The sequence below is a fragment of the Caenorhabditis elegans genome, chromosome III, assembly GCF_000002985.6.
Source record: "Caenorhabditis elegans chromosome III".
Lineage (NCBI taxonomy): Eukaryota > Metazoa > Nematoda > Chromadorea > Rhabditida > Rhabditidae > Caenorhabditis > Caenorhabditis elegans.
Genome location: NC_003281.10, coordinates 4,499,092 through 4,518,955, shown reverse-complemented (window position 1 = coordinate 4,518,955; position 19,864 = coordinate 4,499,092). Strand labels below are relative to the sequence as shown.

At 36.5% G+C, this 19,864-nt stretch overlaps 2 protein-coding genes and 2 non-coding genes across 5 annotated transcripts; 2 read left to right on the top strand and 2 right to left on the bottom strand.

Annotated features, from left to right (window-relative positions):
• Nucleotides 1-520: 520 nt before the first annotated feature.
• F25F2.4 lies at nt 521-713 on the bottom strand. Its single transcript, NR_052256.1, has one exon. It is a non-coding gene; the product is annotated as an Unclassified non-coding RNA F25F2.4 (non-coding RNA).
• A 3,922-nt stretch (nt 714-4,635) lies between these two features.
• Nucleotides 4,636-4,803, top strand: F25F2.6. Its single transcript, NR_052255.1, has one exon. It is a non-coding gene; the product is annotated as an Unclassified non-coding RNA F25F2.6 (non-coding RNA).
• Nucleotides 4,804-6,793: 1,990 nt separating this feature from the next.
• F25F2.1 (Protein kinase domain-containing protein) lies at nt 6,794-10,101 on the bottom strand (the record flags this gene model as incomplete). 2 transcript variants are annotated; one of them, NM_001027379.4, is made up of 13 exons in its annotated part: nt 10,025-10,090; nt 9,724-9,978; nt 9,134-9,324; nt 8,658-8,765; nt 8,520-8,610; nt 8,362-8,467; nt 8,196-8,308; nt 8,011-8,138; nt 7,651-7,776; nt 7,378-7,605; nt 7,167-7,330; nt 6,974-7,117; nt 6,794-6,926 (listed from the first exon to the last, which is right to left on the bottom strand). In NM_001027379.4, exons 1-13 carry the CDS (start codon nt 10,025-10,027, stop codon nt 6,829-6,831), a joined length of 1,755 nt encoding a protein of 584 aa, NP_001022550.2. In that variant the 5' UTR covers nt 10,028-10,090. The 2 variants fall into 2 exon arrangements, with proteins under 2 accessions (NP_001022550.2, NP_001022549.2); NM_001027378.3 differs by having other exon boundaries at nt 6,829-6,926; nt 6,974-7,108; nt 10,025-10,101.
• A 740-nt stretch (nt 10,102-10,841) lies between these two features.
• On the top strand, nt 10,842-19,768 carry cct-5 (T-complex protein 1 subunit epsilon). The gene is made up of 8 exons (NM_171104.7): nt 10,842-10,979; nt 11,087-11,312; nt 17,447-17,639; nt 17,688-17,898; nt 18,052-18,489; nt 18,535-18,789; nt 19,141-19,272; nt 19,431-19,768. Exons 1-8 carry the CDS (start codon nt 10,872-10,874, stop codon nt 19,494-19,496), a joined length of 1,629 nt encoding a protein of 542 aa, NP_741117.1. The 5' UTR covers nt 10,842-10,871; the 3' UTR covers nt 19,497-19,768.
• The last annotated feature ends 96 nt before the right edge of the window (nt 19,769-19,864 follow it).

Here is a 19,864-nt window from a genome sequence, read left to right as displayed (position 1 = left end):
TTTTTAAATTTCTTTTTAAACAGTCTAGCATAGTCACATATTTTTTATAGCAAGATCAATCTAGACCGAAATATACAACATGAAACACTCCAAAATTTTTTAGATATTTCAAAATTTTTGTCAAAGTTTTAGTAAGTTACCAAATTTTCCAAAATATGCGAACTTTTGTGAGTATTTGCTGTAAGTTTGAAATTTTTAAAAATCACAAAAAAACAAATATTTCCTACGAAACTAAAATATATGTATATAATTTTTTTTAAATACTTTTCGGTCGATTTCCAAAATCATATTAGGAGAAAACTGTGTTTTCCCGCTTTTTGACTGCACATAAAAATGTTTCAAATAAATTTTTTAAAGGTGTTTCTATAATATTTTAGTCGTTTTTTCCACAAAAACCTACCGTAATTATTTTTAAAAGAGCATTCCAAAACCTCGCCTTGTATGCCAAGAATGTCAAATTCGCCGCAAAACCGTTCGAGTTGATTTTTGTGATCGAAAAGAAAGAGGAACTTGATTTAATACATTTATAAATATAATATTTATTGATCAGATTTCTGAATACTTCTCCCCTTCCCTCACTCAAAAACCGGCAAAGAGAGCGGCTGCTCCCACAAATGCAAATATAAAGAGAAGGAGAGAAGCAAACTGACCCCTCTCTCTCTTCCTCTCAAGCCTCTTTCGGTATTGGAATACACATGGGAGAGTGACTGTATGAGAAGTAAAAAGAAGAAAAAGTTTGTGCATTTTTTGTGCAGGATGGGAATGGAAAAAATGAAACTTTGTGGTTTGAGAGAGAGAGTATAACATTACACTTCTCTCTCACAATTCAACACTGAATTCCATCAATTCACCATCACCACATTCCATCGTTCTTTTCTATTTCTCAGTAGTGCAGCAACCAAAAGATAGTTAACGATGCATTCATAATAGGTTCTTCCTCCTATTCCAAGGTGAGATAGAAAAGAGATTGAGAAGGGAATCCGTGTGTGCGGGTGCGCACCAACGAAAAATGGTCAAAAAACAAGAGAAAGGACATGGCATTGACTAGAGAAGTAATGGTACTGACTTTGTATAAATGTAACAAAAAACGGAAATATTTGGAGATGACACTTGAGACCTTCACAAGAGATATATCACATTGAGATTTATTTATGTACTTGATCGTTTTTTTTTTCTCGGGCGAGGTTTGGGGATAAGTTTCAATTTTTTTTGGAATCTTTAAAGAAAAATAGAAAGCTTTTGAATGAACATTGCACAACAAGGATTAGGAAAAAGGAATACTTCGTCAGAATTCTCTGGATCTTGACAAAAATTTTGAGCTTTTATATTTTACATTTTTACAAGAGATTTGATTTTCTATGTTTTTGGAAATAAAAAATACCTCAAAGTAGATTCAGAAAACAAAATATAATTATATCTAATTAGTTTTCTCAAAATTATACCAAGAAATTTCAGACCTAGTCATACCTTTTTTTTCAGAAATGCATTCTTAAACGATGGAATGTCAGAAAAAATTCCAATTTCTATATTCTTCAGTTGCGTGCTCACCGTCAAAACTATACAAACTCCCGATATGTCTAGAACATAAATAAATAAATCAACGGTTTCTCTAACTGATTCTGGCAACCAGAAATTCAAGTATCTCAAATCCGAAAACAAAATCCTTAAGGTTCAATGAGATAATATTCCGAAATGTCAAAGTGAATCAAATCAGAGAGTCGAAATGGATACGGGGAAATGGTGGTGGTGATATGCATACAGAGAAAATGGAAACGGATTGAAAGAGGGAGACAAAGGGAAATTATATTATTAACGAGCATGCGATTTGATTAACCTTTTTGAAATTCTTTTGATGTTTTATGGTAATGTATGGGAAAATGGCTCAAATAAATTGTGAGATTTTGTAAAAGAGAGTAAACTTAAGAAATAAAAGGCATCTCTCATGCCCCTTAAAGACAATTTTCTAAGGCGTTTTTCAGGTGAGAGACAGAAAGCGATACAAGAAGAATTGCTCTAATATGTTTAAATGAACGTTATAACGACAGCTGGAACATTTTTTGGATGAAAACATTTTCTAAAGCAGGTCGTGGTGGCTGGTTAAAAAATGTTGATAGAAAATTGTACAAGGCATTCAAAACCTTGTGATAAAAAACATTCTGGACCATTTGTGAAATGTACAATTTCCCATCAACACCCTCCGTCCACTAAAGTTGTATAAAGTCATGTTCCAAAATTGAATTGTTCTTCTCAAAACTATGTGTATGCATATCCACAACAATTTGCTCATCTCTATACGAACATATTGGTCAAAAAGGTGCTCTATAGAAAAACATGAAGGCTACCTCTCCCATCACCACAACCATCACATACAGATGCATAAACACGGCAGGTGTCAAACAAAAAGGTTTTGAAGTGGTTGACAGGAGAGAGAGAAAGAGGCTTGATGCAGGTAGAATTGAATTGGGCTTGTGTTGAAGAGAGAAAAACGACCAGTTTGTACTAGGTGATGTGATCAGGATTGGCTTGTGTGGATCAACATCACCGCTCACATAAACTGAATTGAATTGTAGAAAGCGTTTTTTTTTTTGTTGGAAGAATACTAATGTGTTGTTTGAGAAATGGAGGTAAACATGATTACGATATAGTTTTACTTACTAAATGCGTCAGCTTTAAAAAAACTAAATTACTTTACACATTACATTTTTTCTAAAGTGTAAAAGGCGGGCTGTCGAACTCCCGGAGACCGACTTGGAAAATGTATGCAATTAAGGTGAACGTTGAGGCGATGGGCATTATCGAGGCGCCTACGTGACGCCTAGACAGAACCGAGAAATAAAAAATGACTAAAAATATATAGATGCGGCTCAATACTAGAGCTCTTTTTATATTAATATTCTGTCACAGTAAATGTGTGATCTATTCAGTTTTGGATCCGCCCATTTTAAAGTGTCGCATTTAACTTTTCTTCAATTCGATTCGAATTGCAATTCAGACAAAAAGTTTTGTATTCATTCAAATTTCAAAGCGAAGAACAAATTATACATGCTAGAAAAAGTAATAATTAATTACGTTACAATTTTTTAATCATCGTTCGTTGAATTCTACGCGAAAATTTGAGTTTTTTGTTGTAATTGTATGTTCTTTAAACCTAAAATAAAAATTTCCATACATTTAAAACTGTTGCACCACTTGAAAATTCAAAGAAAAACGGAATTGTAATCGAGTGCGGCCTGGAAAAATGGGTGGGGTTTGGAAACAAAAACGCGGTAATTCAAATGAGGAGACTAGCCAAAAAAAGAAATTTGCCAATTTCAACTGTCTTTTTTTCTTTTATAGTAATTCGGTATTTAGAAACAATCTGCCTATTTAATAGTAAACCCCAAGACTTAAAAGTTGACAATAATTTCTAAACTGTTTCAACTTTGAACAAAAAGAAAAACAATAAAAAATAAAAAATAAAAAAGCGAACACCAATCGATTTGTTTGACAGATTCAAATGGTCACCATGGTTTGGTGGAGAAGGTGGTGAAAGGTGTACAAAGACCAAGAGACGCAGACACCCGCAATAATGTAATTACGTCATTGGTGACCTTACGAGGTATAGGAAGAGAGAGAGAACGAACGGAGGAGGAGCGGTTTTCGGGATGCAAAAAGAAAATTGACGGGTCGTTGGAGGCACATACCGTTTGACTAATTAATGATCGAAGATGGGAAAATGAATTTAAAAGAGAAGGGGATGAGCAATCTGGGATTGGAACACAAATCCCTCAAGCGAAACTCAAGTTCAAAAAAACTTTTGAACTTTAAAAACTATTCTCCTATGAGCATGCAGGCGAACATGCCTGCCTACTGCCTATTTTATGCATCCCAGCGTGAGGCAGGTGTAGGTGGCCTTTTATGTAGGCAAGCAGGATTATGAAAAATCGAAACACTTAATGTGACAGGTGCATCTAAAATATTTGTAGATCGAATAAAAACGAGAAGATGGAATTTGAAATCTCAAAAATTACAGTTGCCTAGGCGTTCAGGATTTTTCTGAAACTAAATGAAAATCCTCAGATTTTTATAAAATTAAAATTCTACAAAAAACATGTTTTTTGTTTTCAAAGTTTCCTTAAAAAAAACAAAAACCACTTAAAATATTTAGAAACTAATTGGCAACGCAGGGTAATTTCTTAAAAAATTGTCAGCAACATTTTAATAGTTCTGAATTTAATTGTAGTTTTCTAAAATTCCAATATAGAAAAATTATAAATAACAGTTTCTAAGACCAACTGGACTAGAACAACTGAAAACTCGACCAGATTTTCGAATTTAAAATTGGTATCAAAACTCGCAAGAATAAGACAGAAAGCAAAATTTAATCTGAAACTTTTCAGAGCTGACAATATTTTTAGTCGGAAAATTCTCCTGAAGCAAATAAAACAGTTTCAAGTATAGTTTCAAAGTGATCGCACGCAATCCATGTCTCCCCTGTTCAATGTTTCATCTCAAGACCTTCAAGAACTTTCTTGCATTTTTCAGTGTTTTTCGTACACGGAGGCATAAACAAAAGTGAGCAAAAGTACACAAAACCTTAGAATTAGTGAAGCAACCAATATACGCTCCACCAACTTTCAGGAGAAAGAAAATGAAATGAAGAAGAAGAAGATGAAAAAGTTGTGGTGAGAAGAAGAAGAAGGAAAGAAGAAGACGTTGTTGTAGAAGAATGAATGGGTGAAGAGATGAAGACGGCGGCGGTTGTGTGTGTGGCCTTCCAAAAGAGCCCTCTGACCGCCATGTGCTCTTTTTCTCTGTGTGCTCTTGCTCGTGGGGCACCCTCCTAAAGATAGACAACATGTAACAGAGTGACCACTCTCTCTCTCTTTTGGTATAAGGGACCGCGCACACATACGGGAAAAAGAGTATGTGACGCACCCTGTTAGAGAATCGACAAAGCTAAATTACGCTTGTGTACTCATTTGCTAAGTAACTATGGGAATTTTATATTCTATTAGAAACAATTACATTCAAAAAGAGGACAATTGAAAGATTCTCTTTTTGAGCGAAAAATTTCAGGGAAAAAAACCGTGAACATTGAACTACGGTTTCCATAACATACAGGCAGATCTGCAGGCGCAAGTGAATGCCTACCCTATACCTGCCTATCTCCTTATTCATTTTTCTGTGAACTTTGATGTTTTATGTTTGCACATGTATAGATTTCGGTATTTATCATTTAACTAAACTGTATCAATTAATGAATAGAATTTCCATGACAGTAGATTCCATTTGAAGGAAGGTAGGCATAAATCTTTGTGCCTACATCTGTCGCTATCTCATTTCCAAAGTTTTCGAGCTAATATATTCAGTAAGGCCAAAAAGAATGTGGAAAACCTAAACTTACACACGGATATGTCGGCCTGCCTACCTGCTTTTGAGGTGACTTGCCCATCCATGTGCCTATTAACGTACCTATTGCGAATGTACATTTTTCCTGATTGTAAGAGTTATTATTTGCAAGGCTGTTTTTGACATGCTCATCTATTAGATTTTATTAATTCCAAAGCAAAGTATCGACAAAACGTGCATAAAAAAATTGAAACAATTTTTCATGATAAATTTTTGAAGCGATTAGCATATATTCCGTTTCCAGAGGATTATAGGCAATTGAACTTTTGTTTTGCATTTGTGAACAAGCTACAACAAATATTTTTTAAAGTTTCAAAAATGGTTTTAAAAATTGGCTACCAAACAAATGTTGCAGATTGAGTTAACTCTCAAAATAGGGAATTTTACCAAAACTGCTCCGTTTGTAGCTAGGACAGGGCTCAAAACATTGACAAAACAGCCCTCCGATGTTCGGCTTTTTTAAGCTTACAGGTTTTTCGATATTTAGCGTGTTTTGGAGCAACTGTGGCTTTTCAAGTATTGAAAATTTGAAGCTTAAATCTGAAAAATGACACAACCTACGGGTACAGTACCAGAGATGTGCGCCACATTTTTTCGTACTGTCATACTATATAATCAGAAATTAAATAGATATATAGATAACTTGTACCTAAAACATATATAGGCTGTTTTAAGAAAACTTCTCAAAACCTTCATGTAATTTTCGAAATGTACAAAATTTTTTCTCTCTGTAAGTCTATACATATATTTTTCAGTTAGTGTATTTCCTCTCTGATGGCACAAAAATTATAAATTATTTTCAGATACTTTATTCATATTTTTGCAAAACATTAATATTCAAAAACCCATCAAAGTTTTCAATAATACAATTTATCCAGATTAGCCTGAATCCAACTGAACCTCAAAAAAAAACTATTGATGTATTCCAAACTTTGGAAAAAAAACATATTCTGTCAGCCACGCTCCATTGCATCCAAACGTAAAAAGTAGAAAAGTCAAACTCTTTGAAGTGAAGCATTCGCGCCGTCCCAAACTAATTCTGTCACTTCTAATCTCTTGACCCCCAAGAAGATTAGTATATAACGAGTAAGACACTAGGCTTCTTCTCTCAATCAATCAGTCAAAAGTTATCTATTAGTGGTTCCATTTTAATCTTCAACTATACTTGGTACTCGAAGTTCGAAGTATACAAGATAGTCGGGGAGAAAATATTTTTCAGAAATTTAGTTTTCGTTTAATATTTAGTTACAAGAATATTTTTTCAACGTTTGCAATGCGCACATTGCAACTGTTTGCAAGTTGCGGTGGGTACAATATGTCCGATTTTGTTGGCAATGAGTGCATCGTACATCTGTAATAAGTTGTGTAGCATGTAGAAATTGTGTTAAATATTTGAAAAATATTGAGTGAAGAACCATTCATTGAAAAAAATCAGGTTCACTGCTTCCTCATCTTGTATCGATACTTTTTCTTTTTGCCAGTCTCAGGTTGGGCAACAGCAGCAACAGGGAAATCGTTGAAGTACACGGAACGGTCTGAAAATGTTCAGTTTCTAAAAATTTAATTAAAGCATGCTACAAACCTTGCTGTTTCTGAATTGGACTGTTCTTCTTGACATCTTCCTCATCTTCTATCACAGCCGTCTTATTCGTACTAACAGTCGTCGGTGAATTCGATGAAGAAACCTTCTTACGATTATCCACAACTTTTGTTACAACTGGAGCAACTGAAATTTTTCGTATACTATCTTTCAATTTTGAAAATTCAAAACCCACTAGTCGAAACGTAGACACTCTTATCTCTTCTATCATTTTGCAACTCCGTACTTCCGGTAGGTGTCGTCTGAACAGCAGTTGCTTCTGCTTCTGCAGATTCTCTAGATCTTGGCTGATTCTTGATTTTCTTTTCTCGAAGATTTCTAGTAGCTGAGCGATCGTACCTGGAAAGAATTGAATAAAATCTTATTAGAGTTATTTGAGTTGTTACCATTCTGGATTCCACTTTTCTGAAGAGCTGGTTTTGACACTGGCCAAACCTTCAACAAGTTTCTTCGATATTTCCGAATACGGAGATTCAGTTTTCAAGATCTGTCCAATGTCAAGAATCTGCGATGGAAGATTTGTGAGATTGTTTGGGAGCCGTGACATAAAATCCCGTTTGGCAAGAGCCACTTTGTCAATTCTGTTGTTGTCTTTCCATGGCAGAGGTTTCAGCCTGCAATCATTTAATGAAGATAATTTTTAAGTAAATGAAACTTACAGATCAACAATTACATAGAACCACGACTCTAAATCCTGTTGGAATGATGAATATGAGCTTGTGACGAGTAGATCATGAGCTTCCAGTGACAAGAATGGCAAGGTGACGCCGTCTGGTGGGCTGATCCTAGAAAATACAAATTTAGAGATTTTGAAAAGATAACATATATACAATGTGTTTTTTTAATGAAAATTGTATCACTGTGGATTCAAAGAAGCCCTAATAACTCAAATTTGGCAGCTCAAATATCTATCTTGTCCGCTAAAAATGGGTTATATTTCGACTACTTCAGCATAGGAACCGGCTTTAAAACGTGCCTCCTTTGTCATTGTACTGTCAAATACATTTAAAAAAGCATACGGAGTCTTCTTCCCAACTGATATTGCGTCTCCATAGTCTATCAAGTACCATTGATCCCGATTCTGATAGCTCAACGCTATATTCGTGGGCTTGACATCACGATGGACAAGCTGGCGACGGTGCATGAACTGAAAATATTTGATTCATAAATTTGATTCAATGTGAAAAGTATTCAGAAAGCTTACCTTCAAAGCCATAAAGATCTCCTGAGCAATATGAAATGCTGATTGAACACAGAAAGTGCCACCTCCCATCTGTTCTCGACACTTTTCTAAATTGACGTCAAAGATGGAAGTTACTGAAAATTAAATATTTTAGAACATTTAGTTAAAAATATTAATAAATCCCAACCATAAAATGGAACTCCTAGAATCTTTCCTTGATGTAGAATTGGTGGAACGCGTGGAGGTGGATCATTTCCTTGACCCCATAGTGTTTTCAGGACTGTTATCTCACGCTTAAATTAAAGAAATGTTCTATAACTGAAACCTATTGAGTTCAAAATTTACAGAAAGACGATAGACAATTTGATGGCTTGACAATTGCCTCAGAGCAGTTTTCATAATGAATCTTGAATTTCCAACCGAGACCACGTCGTTGCTGAAATTCAGAACTTAGAAATCAATTTCCAAACAAGAAAAACTTACTCGACAGCTGACTCATTTTGAACCATGTAAATTGCTCCAAAACGTCCCTCGTCGAACTTGGTCAAGATTTTGAGACGAGTTGTTGCCTTCTTATCATTATCGTCAAGTCTGAAAATTCATTGATATTTAGGCATATGGGTAGGCAGGCATGAACTGGTACGCAGGCAAGAATGAGCTAGGCAGGTTGGTAGGCATGAGGTAGGCCCTTCGGTGAGCAAACGTAAACACACAGGCAGCCATGGTGTATACACGAAGGTGGACCCGCAGGCCCGTTGGTAGGCATGAACTAGGCATTTAATAGATGCCTTCTAACCATAGAGTAGGCACACGGGTAGCCATAAAGTAGACGTCTAGGTAGGAATAAAGTAATTATGTAGGCATGGATGCCTTACGTAGGCATGCATAAGGTAGACACGCAGTTAGGCTTGATAAAGGCACAGGTAGGCACTTTGCGAGGCAACTCTTATTCCACTAACTTCTCAGCAATGACCACATGATCCGTCGATCTCAATTCAGCACGTGTCTTGAGGTAAGTGTTCAATGTTTTCACCGTCTCAATTGTGACTTTTGGATCGACATACATCTCTCGCCATTCGGCTTCCAGCACTTTCCGGGCAAAGTTCGGAGGATCTTCCGGTTTTCGGAACAGAGATCCCGCCATGCGATACTGAAAATGAGTACATAAATATCAAATTATAACCGAAAAAGTAGGCATAAAGGCGACCTACGCCTGCCTCATGGCTGCCACTTTCATCAAGCATTTGGAAGTAGGAAAGTATAATTCTGGGCATAGTTTGCTCTCTGCAACACCTTTTCCGAGTACGGTAGCTTCCCAGGTCCGCTAACACCATCAAGCATAACTTTACAGCATGCCTAAATAGGCATGTATTAGGCTCCATTTGCCGGCAAATTGCAGAAACACCGCAAAATGCCGTAGTTCTCGTGGTTTTTGCGTATTTTCGAAGGTACAGTAACCCTGAAACTGTATGATGCGCGATACTCCAATGCAACAGTCTGCCGAACGTGTAATAGTATCCAAAAAAGTTCAGAAATCCGGAATGTATACCTTCTTATCGATATTTGCAGCATCAACTGCTAATTTTGACTTGACTTTCTCGAGCTGTCTCTGACTTTCACCCGATTCTTCAGATTCTTCAGAAGTTGAAGAATCTCGTGCCTCTTTCTTCTTCTTTCTCTCCTTTTGCTTCTTTTTATCCTTCTTGTTCTTCTTTTCAAGACTATTCTTCTTCTGAGTCGATTTTTCTTTTTTCTTCTTATCCGCTTTCTTTTTCCGTTTATCGATTTTTTTAATTAAGCGATCCTGAACACCGGTATTCTCAGATATTCCTCAAGCCTTTTGATCTTACCATTCGTTTTTCTTATACTTCTCGAACGCTGGTTTTTGAAGCAAACACCAACTCGGACCACCGTAAAATTGAAACTGAATTTTATTTGTTTTTTTTTCAAAACCTTCCCCCCTTATCTCCACATTCAATCTATTTAGCACTCACGCTTTCAATACTTTCAATTAAAAAAGGCGAAAATTATTTGTTAAATAAATAAAATTTATTCTCGCTATAGTGTTTAAACTTTAATTTAAATTTAACTATTTAAATTTGACTATTTAAATAATTTCAGACCCAATTCTTTCCCTTCACTGTTCAATTTAAATCGAGAATAGTGGCGCCGAATTTCTCTGCGACTACGGTCAAAAATTGCGGACTTGCCGCGTACACCATGACGCGCAATTGCACATGTGACATTTTTCTAGAAGATTTTCAATTTTTTTCGTCAAAAAACGTTCATTTCACCTCAGTTTTTTTAAGTTGGCTGATGAAATTATATCCAGAAATTTAAAATTCAAACCTATTTCCAGTTTCTGTCCGCTCTGCACTCAGATTTAGCATTTTAGGTCGATTTTCAGTGTTCTTGGTATCATTGCATTTTAAAATTCTTCGAGAAGATCCCGAATAACCGAACAGCTGCCAATGTTGCTATTCCAATTTTCTTTCGTTCATTTTATTCATTCCTCGAGAATATTCTGCGGGTTTGATATCGAGAACATTGTTTCGAAATGCTGAATTTCGTTTCTTTTTCTTATTTTTGAAAATCAATTCTCTTTCAACAACTTATACTTAAATAATTTTCTCTTAATTAAAATTTTTAACATGCTAATATTTTCAGTGTCTGTCAAGACGGAACTTGGATAAGAAAATGGCGCAGTCATCTGCGCAACTACTGTTCGATGAGAGCGGGCAACCGTTCATCGTTATGCGTGAGCAGGAGAACCAGAAGCGTATCACCGGAGTTGAAGCTGTGAAAGTATGTAATAATTATTTTTTTAACCGGAACATTTAGTTTCTAAATGTTATGTTTTCATGTTTGACAAGTCCTGAAGTTTGTTCTTAAAATTAACTTCATTATTTCAGAGTCATATTCTTGCCGCTCGTGCTGTGGCCAACACTCTTCGCACATCTCTCGGTCCACGTGGACTCGACAAGATGCTCGTTTCTCCAGACGGCGATGTCACCATCACCAACGACGGAGCCACTATCATGGAGAAAATGGATGTGCAACATCACGTTGCCAAGCTTATGGTTGAGCTCTCCAAGTCTCAAGATCACGAAATTGGAGACGGAACCACTGGTGTCGTTGGTGCGTTTTTTTTTTTGGCAGAATTCAGCGCGCACCTCGTAAAATTAGATAGCTTAAACTTATTATGATTATCATGTGAGAGTTGAATATATTTTAGTTTAGAAAACCTTTCCTAATATCAAGTAAATTCCTAGCGAAATTCTTTCCTCTGGTGATTCTCTATGAACATTTTTCGATTCATGTCTAGAAAATGTCCACATTTCTCCCTTTTCTTCGTCGTAACTAAACCGTGTTTGCTTTCCGATTTTTCCTTTTTTGGTCGCTGTCCTTCATTTTCTTCTGCTGTGTAGTTTCGTCTGCAGCATAGTTTAAAATTATTTCGGTTTAACGTTTGAAATTCACCTCAACTACGTAAACCATAATCTTGATAAACTTCGGAATAGCTTTGATAGTTGTAACAAGATTTTCATTTTAAAAAAGCAAAGAGTTGATGTTATTGTCTGAGCTTGTGGATACAGCCGGCAAATCGAAATTTTGATTGCAGGATTTTTTGTAAACGTCACCAGCAGCTGCATTTTAAAATGCCATTGAGAAGCAAATTCGTGAGCATTTAGAGTAAAAGAACTGAAATGTTCATTGATTTTTTCATAAAATGACCGTATTTTTATGATGACTATGAGAAGCGCACCTATTTGTTGACGTCATAAACCCGGAATAAGTCTGAATTTCGAGACAATCAGTCTGAGTCACTCGGCAAAATTGGTTATCGATAATTTTTCGTGCTGGTTATAAAAACGAACTCTGTACACATGAAATTCGAAGTGAAACGTGTTTCATCTGCAATCTTTTCTTTATCAGTATCACACATTAAATCGAAATACTTTCTATCGAAAATGTATATTTTGTTGTCACCCTCTGGTCATTCATGATAATTAATTTAAAAAAAAAAGAACCCTTAGCCGTTCCTTTAAAAGTTTGAAATGTTTGATCTATGAGAAAGTGCGCCTGCTCGTTGTCGATCGTTCTAACTAAACAATCCATTTGCTCTCCTTTTTCGCTGTGCCCGACGCTCCGACAAAATAAAAAACGAAAAGATTGCTCATTTTTCTGATGGTGTGAGCACACAAAAGCCAACAGTTGAATGGGAGGTCTGTCGATTCTCCATGTTCTTTGATTCTTCATTGTTTCTATCTGCACCTTTCTATGACGAAGAAATACACGATAAGCTATCTTTCTTTCATTTTTTCAAGTGAATGTTGACCTCCAGACCTTGGAGTCTTAACAATTCTCCGTTTGCACCATTTTTCTTACGTAACCATATGTTTGCGAAAAACGTGGGCAAATATGGTATCGTATGAATTGCATCGTTAAAAATTCCAGTTCTTATCATATTGTGTTTCTTTTTTGATAACGATTGATGTCGACCCGTCGATTTAGAGCGTCTTTATGGATTTTTGATATATTTTTTGTGTGAAATTTTGTCACTTCAAAGTTTGAATTGCCATAAAAAATTTATTTCGCAAAATTATGCGTCGGTGGAGAATTTCTAGTGTTTCTTATTCCAAAAATTGTGAGCCCTCATGCTTGAGCCACTTATGTCTTTCATAATTTTGATGCAATGTCGCTGTCCGATGTCGTCCAGCATTTTTCCTTCCATTTTTTTCCCGTTTCCTTCGATAAATAATTGAGTGGTTGCTGTGGGCGCGCGCTCCTGCGCGCTAACACTCATTCTCTCACAGCGTCTCTTTTTTCCTCTCCATTTTCTATTCCCTTATTTTATGTCCCATAACAAGTGTTTCGTTTTCCGTTGAGTCGTAAGAGACAGAAGAGACGATAATTAGATTGGTGTGACCGACATGCAAGTGTGCACGCTTCATCGCTCTCTCCATCTGAGCAACATTTTCCAGAAGAGAAACCGAGTCATTTTTGATGTGAGATGCTTAAATGCAAGACTGGTCAAATTCTCTCTTCACTCTATATCTTTGAATTTATGATTTGATGGAAAGAGATTGGTTATTCATAAGATTGTCAAGCTCATGTTTTTCCAGTGCTTTTGGATTATTTAGGCTTCTTTTTCCGAAAAATCTTTCCATAACGTTAATTTTTTCTAAGAGGTTTCAAAATTTTTTGAGGTAGTCAAACTTTGTTGACAGTGTCTAGTTTCGCGTTAAATTCCATCGAAATCAAGATATGTCCAAATAAATTAGGTGTTTGATTCTTTAGAAAATCTAATTTCTAGGTTGATGTTTGTGATATCATGTAATTCTAAGTTGGGGAGCGATATATAGTTTCGCTGGAAAAAAATAACCAAGCAGATTAGAAAATTTTCAGAAAATAGTGAAAATCACGAGGTCATTTGTTTTTTTTTTCTTATTGTTCTTCTGGTTCTGATCGTTGTCGCCTCTCCCTCTTTCAATCCATCATGCGGCGCCGATTGACAATTCTCAATTGTGTTTGTCACAACAAAAATTCAATTGTCGATTTTCCTTTTTTGCCTCTCCCCAACCTGAGGATCAAACGGTTGCTGAAAAGGTCGTCAGGGGCGACTGGTTTTTTCCCACATGTTTTACTCGTGTCATCATCAGATTATGCCCTCACTTGGCCTCGTTTTTCCGCGTAGAATCGGCAGAAAATCGATCGAATTAATAGAATCACGATTTTTTCTCTTCATTTTGTGTTTATCTATTTCTTCAGTAATTTATGATTTTATAATTTGGTTTCGGAAGTTACGGAAACAAAAATTCCGTTTTTTCCTGTCTCCGGTAAAATTTTACTCTTTCCCCTCAAAATGGCCTTCCAGGCTCTAAAGTATCTAATTTCCTGTGCTTTGAAAGGTGGGAAATGAGTAAAGGTCACATGCTAAAATGAAGTGGAGGGTAGCAATTCATTATTTTATACATTTTCTCTTTCCATGATACATTCGCTCTGCCCTCTTAGGCCACTTTGATCAGTCCCTCCCTCACGTTTAAAGTCAGCTGAATATGCCGCTTTTTGCCTCCTTTTCCTGCTACTCTCCGTTACTCGCGTTTTTCCTAGCTTCTCACATCGATTCTGGTCTCCAACACGAGCTCCACGCCACTGAGCTATCTTTTTTTGTGCTATGTGTCTCTTTTTTCTTTCTTTTTTTTCTTGCTCGCTGCTTCTTCTCATCTTGCCGTTATTGCCACTCTTCCTCTCTTTCTCTCACTTTTCAGTTACCAACCGATTTCGTCAGACACTCTGATTCTCTAACTAATCTATTCGGTCAGCACACTGTCTAAAGTTTGCAATGCTCTCCGGTTAACAAACTTTTAAGAACTTTTGCTCTCTGCTCCAAAATGACAAATAATTAAAGTTCATTTATTTAAATTTACTATACTTTGTGTTTTATCCCCAAGCTTGGAGAATAAATTTCAAACTTAATTCACATGACTGACATTTTTGAAAGTTTAATCTCCGAATTAAGTATAGGCTTCATTACAAATTGAAAACTTTGTGATTTTCAAAGATTAAAAGTGTAGAAATATATCAATGTTTGCAGTAAATGCATATCTTCCACATTTGAGCTCGAAAATAATATTAATTTTGTTCTTCAGATAAAAATTTCTAGTATTTTTAGCCAGAAGAGTCATCAAAAAGTCATTGACCGAGCAGAGTGCTTGCTCGACGAAAGGCTCCTTTATTCATTTCAATTTTCTTCCTCCATCCACAATTGTCATCTGTAAAGCAAAATGACGTCGTCCATAAGAAAAATTATATTTTTTGCATATTTCCTATTTTACCTTGTGACACAGAATTCGTTTTTCAATGAATTTCAAAGGAGAAGCGCGTCGAACACAAATGTCTGTTACTTTTCTATCGAAAATGTCAATATTGAGTATTTTCTATGGTTTATGCTTCTTAGAAACGTTTTTTCTCGAAACGACTTGAGAAACTATTTTAGAGCACACGGTGTCAATGTTGCCAATAAGAAATATATCAGTGTTACTCATAAATATTTCCAAAAAGTCACAACCGTCTCCATCCTAGTTCTTTTTCATTTTCTGTCACTGACGACGTCGTCAACGATGATAGATGGAGAGAGAGAGAGGCGGAAAAGTGTGTCAACCGCTTTTTTGCTCTTTTTCTTTTAGATGCTAACACATACACAAATTGCTCACGGATCCTTCAAGTTTTTTTCCCGCATTTCCGCCCTTTTTGTGTGTCTGGGAGAGTTTCTCAACAGGGGGGTTTCACCTTGAATGCGTCGAATATTTATTGAAAGCCGAAATTATAATATTGCGAAATCAGTCTTATTTTCCTGGTTTCCTTCCTAAACGTGGTGATGAAGAGACAGACAAAATCCGATATTCTCGTTCTCCGTTGCGTCCCCATGGACGGATTTGTTTTTGATAGTGGAGTAACGAAAAAGAGGAGTTTTATGTCTATATTTTTCAGTTTTTGAGTAGTCTGCTCACAATAAATAACTAAAGAATAAAGTTCTCATTTTTATTCAAAAAAAGTATATTAATCATTTTCTCACTGAGGCAAGTGTTTATAATAAAAACTTGTAACATAAAAATCAATAAAAGCCAACGTTTTCTTGTCTTTCTTCGTTTGATTTTTTGAGATGATATCACTTTTTTGTTTCTCTCTTCCACCTGCTTTTCACGGCGTGTATCAATTCGTTGATAATCGACAATCTGCATCGTTAAGTGCCAAATTTGTTCCTATCACGTCATGATATCAAACATGCAAGACTATCTCTTAACATTAATTTTTTCGTTCAATTGTGAACTCTAACGTAATCGAATCAAGTATGAAAATCTTCGTAACTATTCATTTCCTTTCATTTATAGAAATCATCACTATCATATTCACATAAGTCTAGTTGTTAGGGCAGCAGCCACAGGCGGATGGTTGCGGAGACTGAGACACGCGGACAGACGGACGGAGAGAAGGAGGCTTGCGTCATCACATCAGCCCCGTATGTACAGACCTCATATTTTCCTGCGTCTCTACCTCTCAATCACTTGATCTATCGTTCTCTCGTTCATCTGTTCGTGTTCCGTCGGACAATCCGGAGTGCAAAAGTACCCTCACCTCGTCTACGCAACAAAAAGTCCAGATGGGAGACCGTCTGTAGTAATGCTGTGAGACAGAGGGCAGTACCATCAAACTGATTGTGCAATCGCTTCTTGGGTCAGAAAAATAAGAGGTGACTTGTCAGAAGGACATCATATATTGCATTGTGTGCTTACCGCGCAAATCGATGAAATTGGTTTATTTCCTATTTACCATAAATTTTTAAGCACAATCCCAGCATTTGTTCATATTAAAAAAAAAACCAAAAATTCCAATTTCTGACCGTCAAAATTGTTTGTTTACCAAATCTAGGTTGATCAGGAATTTATGTACGAACTGTTCTTATCCTCCCCCTCTTGTCTCTAGTTCTCTTATGCAAACATCGTTTTTTTTCTTCAAAATGAAAAACTCTGACGTTTTTGTCTTTTTGTGTACGTTGGCTCCATCTCTTGGTCCAATGTGCTCTATTGCTCTTGCTCTAACACTTGTGCGCACCGTTCTGCCACGTCACTATTCTCACTCAAGTTTTTTCTAACGGTTTGCTCTTAAGAGAAAGAGTTTGTTGATTGTGGCGAAGAGCGCTCGCCTTCTCTATCTCTCATCTCCGCCACCGCATCGTCAGTTTTTCCCCTTTACTCTTCATTTTATCATTTTCGGTATCTCCCAAGGATTACCCAGATAATTTTTTGGGGCCACGTCATTGAGATCCGAAGGGGGCGGATCTAGTTTTAACACTGACTTATTTGGTTCTTGATCTGCTGAATACATCTTTTTAAAAGTGATAATAATTGTATTCATAAGTGTTGGTAGAACAAGAATTGAGAATAAATATACCACAAATCTCATGCACTCGCGTGGTAATTTTGCCTACGCTTTTTATTCTCAAAAATAATATGTTTTGGAGATACTTGGTGAGAAAATTGATACCTTTCAAGAGTTTTTAGCTGTTTATTCCTTTCTCTCAGTTTATAAAATGCTTTGTTCAAGTGGCCAGAGTGTTACAATTCCTTTGTAACTCATAAAACAACTACCTGTCAATTTTATGGCTGCAATGCCGCTCTTTATTCCTCACCACGTGGCTGCCAGACGGCTAATCTCTAACTGACCCCTCATGTGCTCTCATACCAATTTCATATATTATTTATTTTCAGTGCTCGCCGGTGCTCTTCTCGAAGAAGCTGAGAAACTCATTGACCGTGGAATCCACCCAATCAAGATCGCCGATGGATTCGATTTGGCTTGCAAGAAGGCTTTGGAGACCCTTGACTCCATCTCTGACAAGTTTCCAGTCGAGAATCGCGAGAGACTCGTCGAGACTGCTCAGACTAGTCTTGGAAGCAAAATGTATGCCTAGTTATTGAAATTTATATATTCAAACTTTAAATATTTCAGCGTAAACCGTTCGTTGCGCCAATTCGCAGAAATCGCTGTCGATGCTGTGCTCTCTGTGGCCGATATCGAGTCAAAGGATGTTAACTTTGAAATGATCAAGATGGAAGGCAAAGTTGGTGGAAGACTTGAAGATACTATTCTTGTCAAGGGAATTGTTATCGACAAGACTATGTCTCATCCACAAATGCCGAAAGAGCTCAAAAATGCCAAGGTATATTTTTGAAATTTTTGCCAAACATCTTTTTTCTATTAGGCTGATTGAATATAATCCAGAAAATGGCCACATGAATGGTATCTAACTGTGTGTATTTTTTGAATGCCAGTATTCAATTCAATTCAATAATTAATCTTCCCATTTTTCTAGGTCGCCATCCTCACGTGCCCATTCGAGCCACCAAAGCCAAAGACCAAGCATAAGCTTGACATCACCTCCACTGAAGATTTCAAGGCTCTCCGTGATTATGAGCGTGAAACATTTGAGACAATGATTCGACAGGTGAAAGAAAGTGGTGCAACATTGGCAATCTGTCAATGGGGATTCGATGACGAGGCCAATCATCTTCTGCAAGCAAATGATTTACCGGCTGTAAGATGGGTTGGAGGTCCAGAAATTGAATTGTTGGCTATTGCTACAAACGCTCGAATTGTTCCACGATTCTCCGAGCTTTCGAAAGAAAAGCTGGGAACTGCTGGACTTGTTCGTGAAATAACTTTTGGAGCCGCCAAAGATCGTATGCTTTCGATCGAACAATGCCCAAACAACAAGGCTGTTACAATCTTCGTTCGCGGTGGAAATAAGATGGTAATTTAACATTTCTTGAAACAGTTTTCATTTAAATATTTTCAGATTATTGATGAGGCTAAACGAGCTCTTCATGATGCTCTCTGTGTCATTCGCAATCTTGTCCGTGATTCTCGGATCGTTTATGGTGGAGGATCTGCTGAACTTGCTGCCGCTATTCAAGTTGCGAAGGAGGCTGATCGCATTGATGGTATCGAGCAATACGCTTTCCGTGCATTTGCAGATGCTCTTGAATCAATTCCAATGGCTTTGGCTGAAAATTCAGGACTTGCTCCAATCGATGCACTTTCTGATTTGAAGGTAATTTTTTGTTGGCTGATTTTTAAATAGTTTACTGACTTATTAAGTGTAAAGATCAATTTTACTTTAATCCCAGCTATCTTCATTTTCGAAAATTAAGCGAAATTGCAATCGCAATTTGTAGTTACAAATCCTTATATATTTCTAACACGTATTCTCTATTTCTCACTTCATTTCACATCTTCCACCTGCTGAGTAGAGATTGTCGTGTTACCGACGCGATAATCTGTGTTTTCTCATCATATCACTAGTGTCAAATAATCTTTTAGATAATATAAGAAATGATGGGCTTATGTTTCTTCACCACTAGTCGTCGTCGGACATTTCATATTCAATATCCGAAATTTTCAGGCAAAACAAATCGAGACTGGAAAGTCTTCTCTTGGAATTGACGCTGTTTTTGCTGGAACCAATGATATGAAGGAGCAGAAGGTTATCGAGACATTGCTCAGCAAGCGTGAACAGATCTCATTGGCCACTCAGGTATGATTTATCTCTTATAAAATATGCATTTTCGAACTGATTTAATTTTAATTTAATAGTTAACATCAAAATTCAAACTAAAATTATATTTTTGAGGAGTCTATAGTTTAATTTGTGAAAAAAATATTTAAGTTCATTTATTGAATGAATATTTGCAGGTGGTTCGCATGATTCTGAAAATCGACGATGTGCGTGTTCCTGACGATGAAAGAATGGGATATTAAGAAAACCATCAGACACGAAGGTTACGATAGATAACCATCTCTCAAAGTCTATCGACCTCCTTTTTCATCTTGTTTTCCTTCCGATTTACAATTTTTGTTTCTTTCTATCGAAATCTCTTCCCCACTGTTTCTCCACCCATTTGCTATTACCTTTTCTTAATTTTCAATTTTTAAAAATTGTTTAATTGCTTGCTCTCCCAGTTATCCGTTTTCTTTTCTCCAATGATACTCTTTTGTCATTTTTTTACTATAAAGTTTGTTGCTTCTTCGTTTCTCGTGAATCTTTTTTTTCAAACGTTTTATTCTGTCACATCCGCTCAGCGATGTTCAGTGTTGATTTCTTTGTCTCTAATTCGTTTTGCTTTGAA

Bases quoted from the DNA above. Each gene is read 5' to 3' on its own strand.
- cct-5 (NM_171104.7), top strand. From the start codon at position 10,872: ATGGCGCAGTCATCTGCGCAACTACTGTTCGATGAGAGCGGGCAACCG. The intron at 10,980-11,086 runs GTATGTAATAAT...TCATTATTTCAG, and splicing joins CCGGAGTTGAAGCTGTGAAA to AGTCATATTCTTGCCGCTCG. The intron at 18,790-19,140 runs GTAATTTTTTGT...CGAAATTTTCAG, and splicing joins ATGCACTTTCTGATTTGAAG to GCAAAACAAATCGAGACTGG.